Below are 18200 nucleotides of genomic sequence, written 5' to 3' on the forward strand. Positions count from 1 at the left end.
AAATAAATCTGCCCCTATATTTCGTTCCACCCTGATTTACAGATCGTTCTCAACATTCAACTCTTTTGTCATTAACTTGTTATTCACACCTAGGCATTACGTTGTCGTAAAGCTTTATAGAACCCACGAGAGTCTGTCCCCTCGTGTTTCGTATTTAAGGTAGCTGTTAACCTCTTACCCGTGGCGCGTATCAAATTCAAAGCTCGTGCAGCGTGGAAATGCAAAGCCATCAGCGTGCGTTCTGATTTCTTTGCTGCACATACAAATGAAAATCTGTTTCCTCAGGACTTGTACAAACATCCTTTATAAAATAAAGGAATGTTTTAATTGTTTCACACGTAATTGAAGATATAGTAATTGTCTGGTATTTGTTTAACACGTTTACTGTCAGACCAAAACTGATTTTAGACAATCGTAAACTGCATATATCAAAATTTGTTTTAGTAATTATTTTCGTAATCACATTAAAATTCGTGAACCTTATTGACATTTATTTCTTTTAATATTTCAACTTGAGAATTAATTATTTAGTTCCAAAGTGGAAAGTCTTATTGTGGCATTCAAAGCGTTAACCTGTTGTTAGAACAATGAAATTCAAATATCGAAGGGAACAGTTGTTCCTTTTTTTTTAATATTATTCGACCACAAGTAAAATAAGTAAATAAATATTGTGGTTGGTTCGTGCTTCCATTCGGTCGATTGCTCGAGACATTGGTCGTTTTTACCATCGGAACAGAGGTCTCGATAACTCGTAATGGCGGTCTAATTACCTTCGACTCGGGCGGGTGGAAAAAACAGCGTGAGACAGCAAAGGAGAGCACAGAAGGAAAAGAGGGCTTGTTTACGCGATCCTTTTCGTTCTCCAGAAGTCATTTCGTTCGCTGGCGTGGAAAGGAAAAATTCGTGCTCTGTGTTTCGTTGATATACGTGGCAATCGATACGAAATATAATATTAACGTAAGAAGAAGACGGTATCGTTCCTCAATTATATCGGTTCCGTTGACCAGAAAGAAAAAATCTTAATAAAAAGTTTATTAAATATCCACAATGAAATTAGACTTTCGATATTGGCGAGCAATATTGCTGAATCGACTCGTTTAACAAGTGTATCGGAAGCAATTGCATTCACCATGATGTGATATTAATTTCCATTTCGTAACCATTGAATTTTTTTTTAGACGCAATAAGACAAGAACACAGTGTTTAGACGTAGGTCGTACGTTCTTCAGGTTTAATTCTGTATTTCGTTTATCAAGAATAAGATAGAAATCAAGTGTCTATTTATTATGAATTTCGACTTCTTTCCTCCGTATAATCGTGTAGGTTTTATGTTAGTGATTTAATAAGAGAAAGGGACGAGTTCAACGAATTTAATAATAATGATTATGGAAAGAGCAGGCCATAAAGACGATTTTAAAGGCAATGTAAACACAGTTTGGAAGACCATAAAATGCTGTTTCTTTCCTGTTTAGTGGCGCGTGTTGAGCTTCCAGCTTGCGACACGTTTAATATAAAGCCGGAAAAATAAATTGGGGTTGTCGAGAACAAGAATGGTTGACGTAATTTCGTGAATTTCGGTGGAATCGTGGCCAATCGTTTACGCCAGGCGTCAAAGTGGCCCCGTAAAAACCGAGGGAAATACGACAATCACGCGATTATTATTTTGTTTGCGTCTGAATAACGACAATCATCGGGGAGAGGGTCAAAGGAAATTTCGTCACGATTTTGATTAAAGTATAATTATCGAGGCCGACACGAAGACGCCTCCTGTGTCTGGCCGAGGAAATCTCGTTACGAGGGCTTCGCCCGCCACGATATTTGTGCCTCTGTAATTGTTGTCGTCATAGAAACAAACATCCCCGCTGCGCTCGTGTCGAGCCACAGCGTTTGCAATAACATAGAGGAGCCGCGTTCACGAATATCGACGATAATTAAATCGACGCCGCGAACCGTCTTCGATGCTCTAATTAAACTGGAATGAAAAATACGAGCCTCTCGGCTTAAGAAAACAGTTCTTCCGTTGCAAAAAAGACAGAAAGAACAATAAAGTGCTTGAGAAATATTAAGTCGTTCGAAAAGTGTCGTTTTTATGCGTACGATTCTATTTTATATCTCCTTTGTTATGCCACTTTCGTTACAGTTTCCACTCTTTTGGACAAGAAATTGTTTCACGTGGATTTTTTGATGGTTTTGCAAACAATTTCTCGGCAGCGTATTTGGATGAATGGTGGTCTGGCTGGGCGATGGAGAATACGGCTATAAATTTTCCCAGCCGAAATTGCGTAGCTTTTTTTTGCACGTTTCTTTCAACGCGTGGGTGGATGTTGTCTTGCCGAAACACGAGACTCCTTCGCTTCGGAGGTTGTGGATATTTTTGTGCTATGGTATTTTTTAATTTTAACATTCGTAGTTCTATATTTTAGCTTCTACGTAAAATTGAGAGAAATTAGGTGGTAGGAATTCGTAATATAATAAATAACGCCTTGGTAATCCCATCAAAAGCACAATAAGAATTTACGTCGTTGTAACCCTGTTTTTGCCACCCTCTGTTTCCTTTTATGTTTTTTTTTTTATATAACACGTAACTTGTATTCTGAATCGTAATAATTTTTGAAGCTACACTCGAAAGGCACTCTAACATTTGAGTCATCGTTTTATTTTATATAAAATTGCGTTAAATATAAAATATTGAACCTCTTCCCCTTTTCAAATGATGATAAAAAATACATCACCTTTTGAATGTTATTTAGAGACAATTTTAATGCATTGTTGGGTCACCAGAAATTGGAATTTAAAATATGAAATGAAAGTATGTTTCGCGTGGAACGAATAAAGGCTTATCTAAATAACTGTCGAGTAAACATTATTAATAAATCATTGTATCATTTTTTAATTGGTTATCTATTACACGGGTAAAAGTTTCTCGTGGAAATACCATTCAGAAATACCCTGTACGCGCAAGGTATTGTACAATCGTAGTCTCGGATAAATTAATTCGATAAAATATCGAGAACTGGTATCCGTGACCAACGTTGACAGTGATTGACGTAGAGTAGTTGACTCAGAGGTTGACTAGACTGGTTGTTTATAAATTTCTTCGTTTTATGCATTCCGTGTAGGTAGAAGCCGATATATTTGTTTATTTTGATTTGGTCCGCCAACTAATAAGGTCAACTTTCTCCTGGACATTGATCGATTCGAGAGACGGAACAACAGCGTAGCAAACATCAGAGTCTTTCTGTGTCCTTGCACTAAACGTTTATAGCCACAACGTTTCAGCAAGAATGTCTTCTTATCTAGTAAACAGACGCGGAGGACAATAATTTCCTCTGCAGATGTTTCCAAGTTGTTCTACCTTCGAGTCCCCCTGAAGAAATTGTGTTAGACTCTAGAAACAGGGACTCGAAAGGTTTCTTATGTTAACTGGGGTCCTTTATGACTCTGATAGCGATAAGGAGCCTAGTTATTCCGAGTCCAATACCCCCCCTAGTAGTGCACTAGGAGGAACGTGTTCAAGATCTTTGGATCAGGCAGGTTATGGGCTGTAAAGCCTAAGTACATCTGAAACGATACCAAACTTACTCTATTCGAGGTTCAGAACTCTAACTTTTAATCGAGAATTGCAAATCGTCGTTCTGATAATCGTAAAAATAACTGTAGCTGAGAATAATATTTTATACATGGTCTCCTGGTCGTTAACCCTGAAACTACAATTATGATGTATTTATTTGTACCAAAGAAATTAAAATAACAGATACTTAAAGAAATGTATACTGCAATGGAAATAAATGTTTATTCATTCTCGTACAGCAAACCACGGTTTTGCAAAACTCCAGTCGAGTAAATTTGTAACAATTTTTATAAGAAATTACGAATGAGTCATTTTGACCAGTTCTAATGTTAAGCTCATTTGTCTATGACTTCGTTTCACAGAATTTCTATGAAACTGAATTCTGCCCAGTATCGTAGCTTCTTCAGGGTTGTTAGTTTCGAATATCGTATACATTAAAGTACCAAAGTTGCATAGCTTTAAGTCCAGTTAAGTATCCCCAAGCTCTTCAAAATCCTGAACTGATTCGTCCAGAGTAGAAATGTCGTCGACTGTTTCTCGGACGTTCCTCGATAAAGTTTATCAAAGGAATCCCTGGCTGGTCTGAATTTTATCGGCGCGCGTATAATAAAACGAAGACGGTAAAACTCGAATCCCAACGCGAGAGAACAACGATGGGTGTACTAGTTGTCCCGCGCCCGCATGCAGCACGGTTCGTCGTGCGTGGAATTTAATGTCTACGGTACCTGTGTCCGGAATGAGAGTGCTACTGCCTCGTAAATGGCATAATGCACTTAAAGCCGCGTCGACATGACGCGATCGCGCTGGGAATTCGTCGAATCTACGGGGCTGCGCGTGTGTCTGATCGACAACGGTGCTGCAATCGCATTAACGCCTTGTCAGGGTGGAGCCTGTTCCCGCAAACGTCCTCAATGTTCCACGAAGATTGAGTCGTCACCAGGCTATGAAGTCGTTTAATTGACATCTTTCGATCACGCCAGACCGACGCATTCCTCTCCTTTTGGTTACCTTTGACCTGGACAACTCTGTTCCTTTTGTACTTTTGGTACACCCGTTGCATATATTCTAACTTCTCTGATATAATTTAATAAGGCAACGACGCATACTTTTTTTTTAATATCGAGAAAACTGGTTGCGTTCGACGATATCTACGAATTTTATGGGGATAATATAATATTATTAATTCCATTCCCGATCACTGTTTCCGAGTATTTTTAGCGCCGGCGACATAAGTGCCTGAATTTAAAACGTGTTATCTTAAATGAAAGGTTTTTCTTACTTATTAAAATGATCGAGTGTCGTTCTTGATGGATCTTTTTATTCCGTTCGATGACTGAAGAGTGAATTTTAGGAGTCTGATTATTTAAACGTTTTGGTGTTTTTTAATTCAATCAATTTTTTTTAACTGTTCGTGTATTTAGACTCGAATGAAACTAAATGTACTTTTGGCCAAAATTCAGCCAGTGCGGTGTCATTGAATTCTAGTCTCAGAACAGTGTCACAAAAATCAAAAATGTATTAAAAATGTTGTATCATATCGTGATCAACGGTTACATTAGACTTTATTCGCGTAGCTTTATAGCGAACGAAAGAAAATATTCGACTCAACTTTACGATGCCTATAATTTACGATGAGATAAACTCGAAATTATTTTAACGACCAGTACTTTCCAATGCATGCAAGATTCATTGTTGTAGTAAAACTAGATCTCCGATTACACAATAATTTCCTATCGTCCTTAATACTCTAGACTTACCCTGAATTACTAAAGCGCAGCTAACAATCTGTGTAGAATTCTCTCCTTTCAGGTATCTTCGAATCTCGTTCAAACTATTGTTTATCTAATTTGTTAAAAAGGAGTATTAAGAAAGATATTCTGCATAATTCTGATGGATGACTGCAATGCTGGTACTGTTTTTCCATCGAGTTTGCAGTGAAGTGACTGATCGTGTGCATTCGTTTCCATTTCTTACGAGTTCCATATCTTTCCCAGATTTCCAATTTTAAAGTGGCGCATAGATTGCAATAAGCTCTATCTCAGAAGTAAATTTATTTTAATCGCGTGTAAGTTAGTCTGCGTAGCTTCTCCTTTGAATCTGGACGTCGAGCTACAAAATGACAAACGTTCAAAACATAAGTTTCGATTTTTACATTGCCATATTGGATCGATTTATTATCCAAGAATAACTCATTGTGGTGCAATTTTATTTAATAAATAAGAATGAATAGAAGCTCTTGTTTAAGATCGTCTAAGCCTATTGCAATGCAAAACCTTCGACATCTCGAAACGAAGATAAATGGACTTCCGTCGCATTCGTGACAAACTAACGCTATAATGAGGGAATTAAAAGATGTGCAGGTTATTCGAAAAATACATTTCTAAAGGAAGTTTTATGAGTTTCTCGTTGCGCCCTGGCGCAAGGAACAACCTGTTTGAAGCCTCTGTTCCCGACACGCCGAATGTTTTCATAAAAATAAAATGGTCGTGGGCGTAGGCTATAGTGCAATAAATGAAGCCAGTTTCCCTGACATTTCCTCGAGGTAACTGCCTCGTATTTTCGCCCATCTTCTGGATCCTCTTACGTATCTTGTTGGGTGTTACGTAGTTTTAGAAGCGCTGTTAAAGACGTCTGGCAGCCGGGTCGAAGGAAAGGGCCTTTAGCCGGTGTGCGTGGGCGTTGAGGTCGTCTTGGCAGCTTCCTTCGTTTCAGAGACGCGGCGATCGCGCGACGGAAGTGGTCCGCCACCGTCGGGAGGATGTTACAATTAATGTTGACCGGGGCTCGTTAGCACGTTTCCTTTTTCCCTGAGTCATCCGAGGTGGAAGTCGTTCGGGCGGGGAGAGACTTCGAGATCGTTTCGACCCAGCTCAAAGCCAGAGTCTGACAACTTTCAGACTCGAACGACGAATACAAATTCTAGAATCGCGGAGAAAAGAATTATTATTAATTTACAAGCTTGCAATAATTGAGGGCCTGATAAATCTTCATTCCACATTTAAAAAATTAAACAGTTTTACATTTTAGTAAATAATAAACTTTACTATTAATTTCAACACTGGATTTTTGACCGTAGTTTTCTATAAGAGAACGAATAAACATTTATTTCCATTGCATTATACATATCTTCAAATATTTTAATTTCACATTATAATTGTCGGTAGTTCTAGTGTTAAGCATTGTTCTCGCTTTAATTTTATCAATGGAATAAAAAATATTGAAATTTTTGAATGGTCCAGATTCGAAGACTGGCTGCAAAAAAAGGAATGAATTTTCGCAGTTAATTAGATCGTTGAGATATTCCTGGTCCACGTAATTTGCATTCGAGGAAACGCTCGAAGGGCTTCGGTTTCGCCATAATCTGGACGCGTCGCTCGTTGAATGTTCAGTTTTGCGGTCGTTTCGTTTCGCGAACGCTTCGGTGTTCTTTGGCTATCTTCATTGTTTTCACAGTTTATTACGTACGACTGGGATCCGCGAAGAAAAGGGCTCTGAGGCGTTCTATTTTATAGGACGCAGTCGATTCAATTTTTTATGGAGAACATCTCGAATGATAAAGATACGATCATTCGTTTTACGAGCACGTTTGTCAATGTAACATCCTTTGCTTGACAATTTCACGGAGTGCCTTTTTATGATGCAACATTTATCGCTACTGCAACAGATCGAGTACATCACAAATGGAAGACCCATAGCACGTGTTTGCGAGTTATAAACATCGTTCGCGCGAACTCTCCTGCGGATCTAGTATTTTGTCGTTCGGTGGTCGTTCAAAATAACGACTCGGGAGTACTCTGGTAATAGATATTAACCATTTGCACTCGAAACTCCACTCCCAATCGGTTTCTACAGCAGCTCAAGATCTCCTAAGTTCATAAAACAGCAAAGTAAAATTTTCTTTCTCCATTACTAACTGAAAAAGTAAACACTGACAGTATTACATTTTTGTGACACTTATAAATAGAATTAGTTTCACTACTCCGAAGCACAGTGTTTGAAAACGAAGAGTAAAAATCCTATTAAACGAATAATAATTTGAGGGATTTTACAAATTGTTTTACAAATAATGAGAACAGTCATTGAATACGAAAATTTTTATTTGAAAGAAAAAGTAGAATAAAATTGCAAACAAATATCAAATGTACCGAAACACGAGTAGAATAACCAGAGAGAAGAATATTTGATAAATAAAAATCGATGTAATAAAATTGATTTTTTCCTAAAAATGGCATCAGAAGTAGAAATTATGTGAAAATAGAAGCAAAGAATTATCTTTACCTTGTGCTTCGCGAGGAATAGTGAATCAGAATCGTAAAAGAAATTGTTCCACGTAATTTCTGATATCGCGTGATGGTGTTCATTCGAAAATAAATTATTCAATTTCTCCTATGGCAGATCCGTCGAAAATGTGCACGCGTCAGCGGCAGTATCCCCGAAATTAACATTTAATATTATTCGCGATCCACTTGTTAATATTGACAGCGGTGTTTGCACAGATGTAACCGTGTTTGCGAATCACGGCTGCGTACTCGTCGACGGTATATTAAAATCCCTCGCCGATCGAAATGAACTCCGGTTCGCCAATAATTTCTATTCATACTTTTGTTTTGCCAAATGAATCCTATGTGTGGAAAAACGCACACGGTTTCGCTCTTTTTTCGGAAAAAACCTCTACTAGTGAACCGTTTTAATCTCTGGAAAACTCTTCTAAAAAACTGCTCAATGAACGAAGCATTCTGCAAACAAAGTTCGAAGCGTTTCCCTGTCGCGAGTTGGAAATTTGAAATACAGAATATTTCAATAAAATTTTGACGCTAACGCGAAAGTAACTTTAAAATTTGTACTTTTTTGCTGTTTCGACTACAAAGCACAACTGTTCAAACTTTTCGAACTATCTTATTTGGCAATATCGCGCAGCTTTCGAATATTAATAGAAATTTTAATACAAAATTCACGACTGTTCAACGCTATCGTGAAGGCAATTTCTATATACTTTTTGTTTCCATACTTAACGTCTATTTGAACTATTATATAATGCAATGGAAATGAGTGTTTATTCATTCTCTTACAGAAAACCACGGTAAATTTTCAAAAATCTAGTCGAGTAAATTTTTTACAATTTTTATTAGAAATTACGAATGAGTCATTTTGGCAACTTTTAGTGTTAATATTCAAGATCTTTCACATTTGGTCTGTAAATCTACCTAAAATTTATCTGGGATCTTATAGCTTTCCAAATTTATATTTAATATTACAAGAAAAAATATGTTACCACTATTGATTCTACAATTATTTCTCTCGATTACCATCTTGTATATTAGGAAAATAATGACTTTAATGGTTGAGAGATATTTGTAGCAGAGGGGGTGGAAGTGCACTAGGAGGCAATAACAGGGTAGATCGCTATATAAATGTTGTCATTTTGTTTAAGCATCCTATACAGCGGGTTTGAAGACTGTATTGCAGCGTAGGCATCACTGTTAATCTGGCTTTAATCCCAAGGGACAATCTAAAGGGCGATTTTTCAGGATTAAAAGTTGGGCGCAATTGCAGTTGCGCGTTACGCGAGTTCCGATTGGCCTCGCCCGGGGTGTACCTGTGTTGTCGATACTGATTGGTTTACGGCGTTTCTACTCCACCCTTGTTACTGCGTCGCTTCGGTCGTCCTACGTCCCTCTGCGTGTTCGACAGATCCTGGTTGATTAGCCAATATCGCTTACCAGCTTGCAAGGGTTCGCGATGCTTGATGAAATTTTGTTATGGCTTGGTAGCGAGGGAAACTCTGAACGGTGTTTCAGAAATTCACGCGGTCGGGCTGAATTACGAATTGTCTCTCGCCAAGAAATGGATTTCACGCGAAGGGTGCCCTGAAACTGTCTTTCGTATCGTCCAACTCCCTTCAAAATAAACAAAATGGAGGTTTTAAATTTCTTATTTCTAGTAAATCATGCACACTATTTTTGGAAATAATTGACAAGCTTGTATTTTTAATCTTACCGCTGTGTTTCCTTTTCAATAAATTAAAATTGTGACTTATGAAAGAAACAAGTAATTAAAATATAAAGGGAGGCTTCTAAAGATATCGTACGTATTTCTTTCCTATACAAATTAGTTCACATACGTTATAGGGAGGGATAGAAATGTTCAACTCATAAATCACATCTGTTCATTTTAAGAATCATCGAGATATTTTTTAGTTTAGTAGAATTATATTTTTCTCGTATGGTTTGAAACCTCCCACGAGCCCATAAATGTTCTTTTGCATTATATAACCTTGAAAAAAGATTGGAAATCACTATGTAATTTTTTCTCTTAGAGAATGTGTCTGCATCCGTCATGATTAGCCGGTGATATCTCCATTTTCATCCCTGTCGCGACGCCGACTTCGATGTCCCCGTCGATGCATCTGACGCGTCTCATTCGATTGTATCCATCACGCCGAATGTCTTGTCACGTTATCAAACACGAAATGGTACAATCCAATTAAAATCGTGGCTCTCTATTTCTCCCCGGCGACGCGACAGCGTCAATTTTCATGCAGATTTCATATCGAACGAATTGGAAGCCATTAGGCCGAGATACGGAGTAATTCGATTCCGTAATAGACACTGTTCCGCAACAGGTTCCCTACAAATTTCGCGCGACGTATTCCGTTCGCAGAAGCAGCGAGGAAACGCGGGGTTTCTCGCAGCGTGTATTTTATTTAACGATGCAACGGCGATAAATAATTAAGTCAGCGGCGAAACAGCTTGGAGAGACGGCACGTTTGCGAATCATTTATTTTACGCTAGAATGATGGTAAATAATTATGCAGGGTGTAATTGTTAATGAACGGTATTTATTTCTCGATGAAACAATTTAGCAAAGACGAACGTTTATTCAATTTTCTTTTTGGCTTTAGATTGTCCTGAAACACTCTTTTTTGACGATTAAGAGCAATGATACATTTTTTAAACACTCTCGTTTTTCATTTTTGAGATAGTGCTCTTTCTGTGTTAAAACCTGAATTAAAATTAAATCCTAAAAGCGAGAAAGAATTAAGTTATTGGTATAAGTGCATCTACTTAAGGATTAATTAAAAAGTGGAAGATTTGTTCCGTCTTTTCTCCCAAAACTTGATTGCTTTTAAAAACTGATTTCACTTCTATTTTATCTCCTGTCTTATATTTGAGAGAATGCTGTTTTTATTTAACTAATTTATCCTCTCAGAAGTAGTTGCTTTCTTGCTGTTTGTAACTCCGTTTCAAATTTTGCTGGTTGCTTTGAGTGGTCCGTGAAAAGCAATTGCATGCTAAACTCGTTGATTCGAGTTTTATCTACCGTTCGTTTCACTTCTCCGACAAGGATGTAAGCGAAGGAGTAGACAAATTGGGAGGAAGTCCGTAATCGAAAACTGATTTCAGAACTCAATAACAGGGTATTTTCATTCACGCGAAACTTTCTTCCGACTCTGAAACGTAGAAAACACAGCATCGGTACAATACAGTGTACGAACAGAATAATAAAAAGAAAGTAAAATCTTTTGAAATTAAATTTACGGATACCATGAAAATGTAAATTTTTCCCATAATACGTAATGAAAATATGTTCTAATATTCCAAGTACAAACTTTCGAAATGAAATGTATACTACTAAAACAATAAAACCATCAACAATTTTTTAATCAGTTTGAAGAATCGTTAAATATTCATTCATCTCGATCGATCGTTACGACATTGTTTATTGTTGTTATTATTATTCGTGTAATCTGGTCGCGTTGGAGGCCCGCGGTGACAGTTGCGGGGGCGTTTATGGCAATTTGCGGCCGCGGATGTTGCCGACTGGTTGAGATTTTCCATCGATTAAAAGTTACGCTCCCGCCGGTTCGCACGGCGATAAATTCCGTGGAATTGCACCCTGGACTACGCGCGTTTTGTTCAACCATAATCCCAGCCACGTAATACCGGTCTCGAGACTACTCAAGATACTTTCGATAGATAACGTTCGGTTCGATCTTTTAGCGAATAAAGTACCAAGTCGAGAGACGATTAACACGGTAGACGCGGAAGCAATTTGGGCACAGATGTTAATATTACTGTTCTGGTTAAAGGAAAATGAAAAATGGTCTTTGGCACTCGACGAGAAAGAAACATTTCGTGGGGAAAGTTGTCTAGGACTCGATGATTTGTTTTGGACCAAATAGTTGGTGATTTATTTTCGTTTCTAAATAGAGCAATAGGAAATATACATCCAAAATATAAATTCAAATGATTTTAAACGGTTAAAAAATAAATAATAATAAAGAGGTTAGTAACAAAAGAATTAAACGAATCAGGTAATATAATTCACATAAATTATCTTACTCTAGAAAGACTTTGTTAGTGTTTTGTAATTAAATAACTCATCGACGTTTTCGAAACTCAACGTAACTTTTTTCTCTCTCCAGTTGTTCGAGGCTCCCATATGATTTTAACGCTAGTTTCTGAAATACAGGGCATGCACGGGACAATCTTGCATTACTTTGCATACCTTTGGCCCAGAGTTTACACTGAATTCAGGAAGTTACCCAAAAGTTCTCGTCCGCGTTCGTACGCCATCACCTCTATCTGTAACTCCCTGTAAACTCGAAGGGAGAAATTAAAGCTGAAACTTGGCACTAGATCAGTCTTAAGAATCGTAGGCAGAGCACGTTGAACTTCTAAACTCTAGTATAAATTCAGCTTGTGAATTCTGACAATACTAAATTGCATGCCCCTAATTCGCAACAAGTAAATCTAACAAAGATTTCTAGTTTGTTACCTCGTGATAGGATTCGAACCTGAGAGAAAATATTCTGTTATTTAGTAAAGAGTTCTATTATTTTAATACTATACTATAATCTATGGTTACAATTAGAATTACGTTTGTCGTAGATATGGACACATTATTCCATCAAGTTTTGTTGAAATTGGTGCGAGCCATGTTTGACGTCTCCCTTGTTAGTCTCGTTGAATTTCCACCGTTTGTCCAGAGACCAAGCTACGCTAGAAGTTTCAAAGCGGAATATAACTTGACGAGGACGTCATAAATATACGTCGACGTTCGTACATCTTTGTCGACTGACGCAAGGCGTTGTTTGAGGTCATGGGTTAAGGGTGAGACACAGTATGTCGGAGCTTTTAATTTCCGCCGGCGACCTTGGGCAAAGAAATCGTAAATTTCCTCTGCCCCGTGTGATGCTTGGGCGTGGCATTCCTGAAAGGTGAGAAGAAATGGATTAACAAGAAGCTCAGCGTCGATTGTTTCTGTCGATTTACTAAGGGGATTCGAAGAACTTCTCGAAATCTCGTTACTTTTCCTTGGGTTCATTTCCTTTCCAATAATCGTATTTGCGTACATTTCAGAAAATAATAAATAATTTATTGAGTCTATCCCAGTTGCAGTACTGATTACGAAATTCCAGTTAAATTACATCCAAGGAATCAAATTCAATCTCAACTTTGTATATTCCAATTTCGCTGAATATAATAATTTGAAAATTTAAACGTACACGTCGCGAAATTTATTTCCGGCATTTAACGAGAATGAAATATTACCTTTGTCACTCATTATGCAATGTTATATTCAAGGAGTATAATAACAGACGTCAAATTATTTCGTGGCAAAAGGTAACGTAGGATATTCCGTTTCTTCTAGAAAAATTTTCGTAATTCTCATAAAACACATGTAAATAAATTTAAACTCATTTTCAATTAAACAAACAATCGCATTGGTTGTATAATCAATAGAAATTGCTGAAACATCTTTGGGTATATAGCGTCAAAGTAAATGTCGAAATAAACATAGAAGATAGCATAAATTATAGTAGTTGTTACGTTCATATGATGGAGAATGAAAAACCCTTTAAAATGAGCGTTTGTACGAGTCGATAGCTTTATTAGTTCCGCAGATATAGCGATTTTAGTTTCAAGTCGATGGGGTGGTTAGTTTCGGAGATAGGGTTTGTTTACGTTTTTGTTGCGCTCGCGCGAGTTCATTCATCCCTCGTGCGCGTAGATAGTAAACAGTGCGTAGTAAATTCTTGGAAATACTACGCCCGGCTCTAGGTCACTCGATCACGAGTCACGTACGAAAAAGAGAGGTCCAACGCGACGCGTCAAACGAAGACAGAGATAGTGAAATTAAGAAAAATACCCTTTTACATAAATTACGATATCTCCGAAATGGAAAGTCGGATCGTCAAAAACCAAAAGCCATTTTAAAGAGGAAGGTTCACCGCTTCTAACGATGGCTTAATAATTAATAAAACACTAGTAGTTTCAGAACTGCGCGCATCTAAACTTTTACTATTTTTAATACGCGCTAATAGGCTTTTGTAAGACGGAGAGCGGAATTTTAAAAATTACCCCTTCATATAAATTACGATATCTCGAAAACGAAAAGTCCGATCGACAAAAACCAAAAGCCATTTTAAAGAGGAAGGTTCACCGCTTCTAACGATGGCTTAATAATTAATAAATCACTAGTAGTTTCGGAACTGCACACGTCTAAAATTTAACTATTTTTAACACGCGTTGTTATAGTGTCCTAAGACAGTGGAAACTGAAGATTCTCCGACTGGTGTTTCTTGAATTCTTCGGGAGCCCAGCACTTTGCATACGCTCGGCAGCGAGAAAGTTCGGTTGGCTGAAACCCTGTAATCAATTTGCTCTCGCTCGACAGTCAGAAGTAGTAAATATTATTTTTTCTCTCTCTTCGCGAACATCCCGCTGTCAGACTACCGCCGGGACGTACCTGGACGTATACTTACGCGAAGTTTCAAGTCCAAGGTGGGCCACGTACCCCTATATTTGCCAAACGAAATTATCCGGAGGTATCGCTGGCCCTACAATTCATAATCAGCACGAGATTCTGGTTTTCTTCCTGTACTAACCGCGAGCCCGGCGGGGCTCGGTTATTTCGCGGACCGTATGAAAATTAAATTGCTAATATCCCGCGAACGAGGAACGAGAATTGAAGAGTCCTTTGACGCGATGGACGGATACGTCATTAAAATACGCTGCGACGTCCTCTGATCGTTTCGCGGATCAAGGACGAGGGAATTGAAACTGCACTTGCTAATTCGCGTTCGTACTTTAGATGTTGTTCGCTTTGCCTCGGTAATTCGATAACCTACTTTGATTTTTTGTATGCGGGGAAATATGAATTTTTTACCGGAGAGTTCAATTCAGGTTGCCATTGTAATTCCATTTATCTCGTCGTTTCGATTTGAAATTTTACTTGTGACAAAGTTTATCATGTCTAAGCAATTAAAAACTATTAATAACAGAAATTCTACTGTTCTTACAAAACGTAATCGGTATCTAGATTTTTCTCATAACATTCTTAATTCTTGTAAAATTGTACATCACTCTGAGTTTACTTATTAATTATTGTTGCATATTATTATACATACGTCTTTATAGAGTGCAACTTTTTTAATGAAAGTTTCTTCGATATAAAAATAATCAAAGATACTTTTGGAAATGTTAAAAACGTAATAACTGTGTTTTGTGCGACCGCGTATGGTATTATCCGCGGACGTTGTGTCGCGATAAATCGATTTCGAGGCGACAAAGCGAAAATGGCGCGGTTTAATCGAATCGACGTCGAACTTAGCGGAACGATTTTTGTTCGACTTTCAGAATGGACAATGAAGGAGCGCAGCGCGAGCTGGTAGTAGACGAGCGGTCGTCCTCTCGATTGGTGCCACGACAATCGTCGACAGGATCCTGCAACGTTCGATTATTCACCCTGCAGGTGTTGCGCACGGCAGGCACGAGGTCGACAGGTGCAATAATCGGGGGTGACCCGGTTGCTGCCGCCGGGGCGGCGATGCGACGATGAGCTCGCCGAGGATACTGCTATCCCTCTACACCCGACCAGAGGTTAGTATAAACACCATCTGTTCCACCAGTATTTATAATTCTACCACAAATCAATCAATCTTTCAAATTTTCGATTCTTCTTTGAATATTCTTCGAACTAAGATCCTCTGAATCTACAAGCAACAGCTAAAGATTGTAACAGCGTCTGTAATTTTCTAATTTTTTAAATAGACAACACTTAATCATTTAGACTTTTCTTCAGATATTTAATTTCACAAGGAAAATTATAGTTCTAGAAGATCGACGATTTTACTTGCACGGTTTTTCAACGAAAATAGATCTTTTTCTGTGAAGTATATTATTTGAGAAAATTTTCAAAGGATCTATGGCACCGAAACAAAAATATTACCACTGAATAGTTATATCTACATTTCTTGGTTACAATAGAAATTGACATTTCAATATTTCTATCGATGAGATCGATCCAGTACACCTTCTAATGCAGCTAAACTTTAACTTACTCCGGCTTTAAAGATTATGCATCAAACTTTTTTTATATGTTGGAAACAGAAATATTTATCGCGTCTCTTCGTATTAATTATTAAATCTCGCGCACAAAAAGCTCAAGGAGTGAATTAACGAGAAGATTTAATTCTAAATTTATAAAGATTCGCGTTTCGAATTTTATGCCTCCGGTTTCCTTTCGCGTACTCTTAATTAGATCGTAAATTGGATTTGAACGTAGTACAACGTAGGCTGGTATTTAATCTGAAAATTAATTTTTTTAAATTTAAATCAAGATATGCGTGAGAATACGTTGTCACTATATACGGATAATGATCTGTCGGTAATTAATTAAAATTTAATAGGCAAAATAAAAAAGCGTGTTCTAGACGTTTCTTGTAAAGGGTGACCGGAATGAATTCCGTAAAAAATTGATGGCAATTACGGGGATTGGTCAGTAATATTGGAAGCTATAAATTCTGCATCTGATGGTTCGGTTCTCTAGGGGCTGGATACGAATTACCCCTAATCTGTTTTCTGGGGATGTTAGTAATGACTCGGACTATGAGCACTAGGAAAGCAATAATAATAATAATTCCTAATGGAACGTGTCCGCGTATCGTTTTACTTCTATTATCCCATCATTGTGAAATCCTCTTAATATAATAATTGTACAATATACGATGCGATGGTAATGTTTCATTTTATAATTATCAGAGTAATACTTATACAGGGTGTTCGGCCACCCCTGGGAAAAATTTTAATGAGGAATTCTAGAGGTCAAAATAAGACGAAAATCAAGAATACCAATTTGTTGATGAAGGCTTCGTTAAAAAGTTATTAACAATTAAATTAAAAAATTTGAAATCGTTCTGGAAAAATTATATTCGGTTACGAAGGTCGATTACAATCATTTTTTATGAATACACATATTCCCGAAATCCTACCCTCTTTCCACAAAAAAATTCGAGGTGTTAAATTTTTCGACAAAATTAAAAATTTTCAAATCGTTTTAAAAAAATTATTTTTGGTTACGGGGGTCCATTACAATCGTTTTTGGTCAATAGACATACCCTCGAAATCCTAACCATTTTCGAGAAAAAAATTCCTCACCGAAAATATCATTTCTGGCCAGAATTGTTATCCCGAAATTTCATGTGTATCTTTAAAACGTCATAACTTCTGAACGGATTGGACGATTTTAATGTTTAAAAAAGCAAACTACGCGTATTTTGGTGAAGAATATGTATAAATTATAAAAATATTAGAAAAGTTAATCCTTGACCCCGCAAAATAAGAAAAACACCATAAAAATGGTCCAATTTTCAAACTTCCATAACTCCCACAATAGTGAATATATTTGAATGAAACTTTTTTCTGAAGTAGAGCCCATGGGTACCTACAAAAAAGTATTAGACAACTTTTCTGTAGGGCGTCAAACAAAATCACTACAAATGAAAAACGAATTTTAAAGAAAAATCGACAGGGGGTAGGTGCCTATATTTTTCGGCGAAATTGAAAAATTTCAAATCGTTCTGGAAAAATTATTTTCGGTTGCGGGGGTCGATTATAATCATTTTTGGTGAATAGACATACCCCCGAAATCCTACGCACTTTCGAGAAAAAAATTCAGTATTGGCGGAACTTTAAACGTTAATAACTTCTTAACGAAGCCACCATCGACAAATTGATATTCTTGATTTTCGTCTTATTTTGGCCTCTAGAATCTCCCATTAAAATTTTTGCCAGGGGTGGTCGAACACCCTGTATAATACATCGACCATTAATATTTCTACTATTATGTGTATTTAGTTAATCTCTGTAGAACCTTCCCATTTTGTATCAGCCATCGAACGAGCCCTCAAATATCAGAATGTTAATTTATATCTTGTCCTTTCTCACTTTGAACTTTGAGCTTTAACGACGAGCCTCGAATGTTTTCTTTTTGATCTGTCCCTTTGTGAGAACCGCGCGTGAAAAACGAGACGTGCATCTGCTTGAACAAGATCCTGGTGAATTTTTTCGCAGCCCCGAGTAGTAGCAAGGCCGGGTCGCCTCGCAAGCTGTCGCAAGGTCGAGTACAGAGGAGCGGAAGCCGGTTCAAGGCCGAAATTATTCGCCTGGCCATGGACCTCGAGGTGAGGAACGGAACCGGCGGGAACGACGACGAGGAATACACGAATATTTACTACATCAATGGCGATCGCAGGGAGTCGGCCATGTATAAAACGGATGAGGTCACGGATATGGAGCTTAAGGGCAAGTCCACTTAATTAATTGATCCGTTAATAGAACTCGGG

General features: G+C 37.6%; 1 protein-coding gene across 5 annotated transcripts in view; it reads left to right on the forward strand.

Annotated features, from left to right (window-relative positions):
- Positions 1 to 18200, forward strand: part of Pde9 (phosphodiesterase 9) — a 207494-nt gene that overhangs the window by 123326 nt on the left and 65968 nt on the right. For all 5 annotated transcript variants that reach the window (XM_076762152.1, XM_076762151.1, XM_076762153.1 and 2 more), the window contains 2 exons: positions 15214 to 15456; positions 17929 to 18159. In XM_076762152.1, coding sequence (XP_076618267.1) covers positions 18027 to 18159 — 133 coding nt within the window. In that variant the 5' untranslated portion in view covers positions 15214 to 15456; positions 17929 to 18026. The remainder of the gene's footprint in view (positions 1 to 15213; positions 15457 to 17928; positions 18160 to 18200) is intronic.

This window comes from Colletes latitarsis, chromosome 3 (genome assembly GCF_051014445.1).
Source record: "Colletes latitarsis isolate SP2378_abdomen chromosome 3, iyColLati1, whole genome shotgun sequence".
NCBI classification, from domain to species: Eukaryota; Metazoa; Arthropoda; class Insecta; order Hymenoptera; family Colletidae; genus Colletes; species Colletes latitarsis.